This window comes from Ochotona curzoniae, unplaced genomic scaffold (genome assembly GCF_017591425.1).
Source record: "Ochotona curzoniae isolate NIBS_2020 unplaced genomic scaffold, NIBS_Ocur_1.0 scaffold_3171, whole genome shotgun sequence".
Lineage (NCBI taxonomy): Eukaryota > Metazoa > Chordata > Mammalia > Lagomorpha > Ochotonidae > Ochotona > Ochotona curzoniae.
The window spans coordinates 882,597-886,368 of NW_024467104.1; the positions used below are offsets into that span (position 1 = coordinate 882,597).

At 41.4% G+C, this 3,772-nt stretch overlaps 1 protein-coding gene across 1 annotated transcript; it reads left to right on the forward strand.

The window, feature by feature from the left end:
- The first annotated feature begins 1,520 nt into the window (after nt 1-1,520).
- On the forward strand, nt 1,521-2,456 carry LOC121172250 (olfactory receptor 1052-like). Its single transcript, XM_041004104.1, has one exon. The coding sequence runs from the start codon at nt 1,521-1,523 to the stop codon at nt 2,454-2,456; it is 936 nt and encodes a 311-aa protein (XP_040860038.1).
- The last annotated feature ends 1,316 nt before the right edge of the window (nt 2,457-3,772 follow it).

Consider the following 3,772-nt stretch of genomic DNA (forward strand, 5'->3'; position numbering starts at 1 on the left):
GGATACAGCGGATACAGTGTGTGCAAGGCAAGGAATAAGCCACTAAGCCATCATGCTGGATCCTGCATGTTGAATCTTTAGAGAATATGTTTCTTGAAGTAAGAAAGATAAATTAGTGAATGCTACAAATAGGTTGAGTACATTACAGCACATGTGTTAAAATAATTGGTTGAGTTTTAATAATAAGTTATTAATTTATTATGGCATAATAAAATACTCTATACTTTTGAAACCAGAACATATCCACTAGTTTTGGTGCCTTTTGTCTTTCTGAAATGAGATTTCAAGTTTGTTGCTTTGATGGTTATGAAAAGCAAAGGCTCAAAATTCAAGTAGTACAAAAATGCAAGGGGTAGAATTGTCAAGTTAAATGACACTGCTAGATATAACATTTACACATCATTTAGGGTTCCTCCATTCCACACTGAATTGCCTAGGTCCCTATCCCAGCTTTACCCTGATTCCAGCTTCCTGTTAAGCAGCAGACAATGGCTCAAGCAGTAGAGTTCCTGACAGTCATGTGGCAGAGGCAGACTCCATTTCCGGCTCTGTGGGCAGTTGGGGAGTGAACAGAAGATAGAATCACTCTCTCCCATTCTCTGTCTCTCTCTCACCCCTTCTTTCTCTGCATGTGTCTCTCTTCTATATCTTAGCTTTTGCAATCAAATAACTAAATACATAAAATTATATTATATTGTGCTAGACTTCTCATGTACTGCTCTACTACCTAAATACCTCCAACACCTGAGACTAGATTAGGCTGAAACTGGCAGCCAGGAACCAGACCTCATGGTGAGTCACCCGCTTGACTGGCAAAAATGAAACTCCTTGCGCCATCTCCTGCTGTTTCCCAGGTTGTACATCCACCGAAAGCTAGAATCACAGGCAGAGTAAATATCAAGTGAAAGGTGGATGTGCTTTTTTCCTCCAGTTCCACTTCTACCCAAAGACACAGATACCGATATCCTAATTGAAGAACTGGCACAGAAGACAAAGTTCATAAAGGAAAAGAATCTGAAAGGGAGTCAATATATCATGGAAGACAGTACCATGAGCAGAAGTTACAGGATCATGATAGTCGCAGGACAATGGAAGATTTATTAGCTCCAAAGTGAGGGACTCATACAAGGGTGCTTCACAAAAGTTCATGGGGAAATGTAATAAAATTATTTTCATAACAATATTGCACCTGCTTTCTATAGAGTAAGTAAGAGATTTGGTGTTGGGTTTTTCTGAATTTGATTACAAATTGTACTAATTATTACATATGTGATCTAAGTGATGAAATTTAACTATAAGATAAGCTCTGTGAACCAGGAAATAAAATCTCTAATTCCAAAAAAAAAAAAATTACTTTTTTAGCCTAACTGCTAAACTTAGTGTTCTTTTTTCATCTAACTATAGGGTAATATTACAAGACTCATGTGGTTGTGGATAATGAAATGAGGAGAAAATCATTATTCTTCATTTTCATGATATCATCTTGCTCTGCAGCTAAGGAGATATAGAATCTTGAGTGCATGGCAGGTTGGAATCACACACGTGTGAAGGAATTTCTCCTGGTGGGATTAACTGAAAATCCCGATTTACAAATACCTTTATTTTTGGTTTTCTCTCTAATCTATGGCATCACTCTGGTAGGTAATTGGGGAATGATTGTCTTGATCCGGTTGAATGCCCAACTTCACACACCGATGTACTTCTTCCTTAGCAATCTCTCCTTTTGTGACATATGTTATTCTACTATCTTTGCTCCTAAAATGCTGGCCAATTCCCTCTTAAATCGTAAGTCCAGTACGTTTTCTGGCTGTGTTCTGCAGAGTTTCCTTTTTGCAGTGTATATAACCACAGAAGGAATCCTTCTGTCTGTGATGGCTTATGACCGTTACGTAGCCATTGCTAATCCCTTGTCATACACAGTCATTATGACCCAGCGTGTTTGCAGTTGCATGGTCCTGGCATCTTATACGGGTGGGCTCATTAACTCTCTGACACACACAATCGGTTTGCTCAAGCTAGACTTCTGTGGTCCTAACATTGTGAACCATTTTTTCTGTGACATACCCCCGCTTTTGAAACTTTCTTGCTCTGATACTCGTAACAATGAGATGCTGCTTTTGATTTTCTCTGGAGTCATTGCAATGTTCACTTTGATCATCATCATTGTCTCTTATATCTGCATCATCATTGCCATCCAGAGAATCCACTCAGCCGAAGGGAAGCGTAAAGCCTTTTCTACTTGCATCTCCCACCTGACTGCTGTCACTTTGTTCTATGGCTCGGTGACATTTAGCTACATCCAGCCAAGCTCTCAATATTCCCTGGAACAGGAAAAGATCTCTGCTGTGTTTTATACATTGGTGATTCCTATGCTAAACCCATTGATTTATAGCCTGCGAAATAAGGATGTGAAAGAAGCTGCAAAACGATGTTTTTCATGGAGAACTCTCATGTAACTCACTCCTATCTATGCTTTCCAAATCTAACACTATCTTAGAAACAGACACTATCTAAAATTTTGTGAGGCTTACATTGGACTCGGGTGCAGCAGCTGCTATGACCAAAATAAAGGCTGGTCCATTGGGAGACATGCTGCAGGGGTCACCTTGCTGGTTAACCTGAACCCTATAGCACAGCTCCTAGCTTCCCACAGCCTCACGTTGACGATCTACAAGTGCAATGAAGCTGTGAATCAGAAATAGAAGCATGGGGTGAACAAGGTGCAGAAGTTTGTCAACAAAAACAAGAAAAGGATCACAGTTTTGACAGGAGACACGCTGCCCAGTGAGCTATACTGCCACCTCCTAGTTACGTGTGAGGACTGCAATCTACCTTATATGTGTATATCCCCTCTAAGGCTGGCCTGGACACAGCTGCAGTTTCCAAACACCCACCTGTGTGAACATGATCAACCTCCACGAAGAATACCAGGAAGCTCATAATGAGTGCCCAGAGGAGGTGCAGGCCCTGTCCTTACACACTAAAGGACTTTGCAACCTGGGTACCAGGTGAGGTGGCCAGCCACCTTCCTGCTGCCCACTTACCCAGCATTGCCCCTGGTTTCCCGAGGGATGGACTCTTCCCAGGCAGCCCCACCAGCTGTGTGTGGTGAAGGTGGATCTGGTGCCTTCTCAATCAATGCTGTTTCCAGGTGAGCTTAAATGAAGACAGTCCATGAGCATGGGCTGGGGGAAGTGAATGCTAAGTCTACAATGTAGCAACTCTGGGGTGTTGTTTTAAGCAGCAGTTACTGGTGAGGCCAAGGAGCAGTCAAGCAAGAAAAAAAGGAAGCAGACTTCTTACCAGAGACCAAAAACACTTCCAAAGTACGCAGCGTCTAGAGCCAGAGCCTGTGCTCAAGCTGACAGACAGCTGTGCCTACCTCAAAATCTTTCAACAGTGACTACCAGAGTATGTGGAAGCAAAGCACAGGCCCCAACCCATCTGCAGCTTCTTATGGGGGTGTCTCCAGTCCTCTTTTTTTCTCCCATAGGTGCTTCCAATGCCACCTTGAAACCAGAGAACCCATTTGCCCATCCATTCTCTAAAATTTTGAATAGAAAACCAGAACCTAAATAGAGATTTCAAATGTTGATCGAATGAGAAATGAGAAAAGCCTCAATATACTTCAATGGATGATATGCACAAGGTTTAAAATCACAGACAACAAACTTGAAAATCAATTTTTTTTTTCATTTGAAAAGAAGGAAGATTTTATTACCTCAAATTTTTAAACAATGTTTAAGGATGACAAGGTAGAGAAATATGAGCA

Coding starts and splice junctions, on each gene's coding strand:
- LOC121172250 (XM_041004104.1), top strand. CDS start 1,521: ATGGCAGGTTGGAATCACACACGTGTGAAGGAATTTCTCCTGGTGGGA.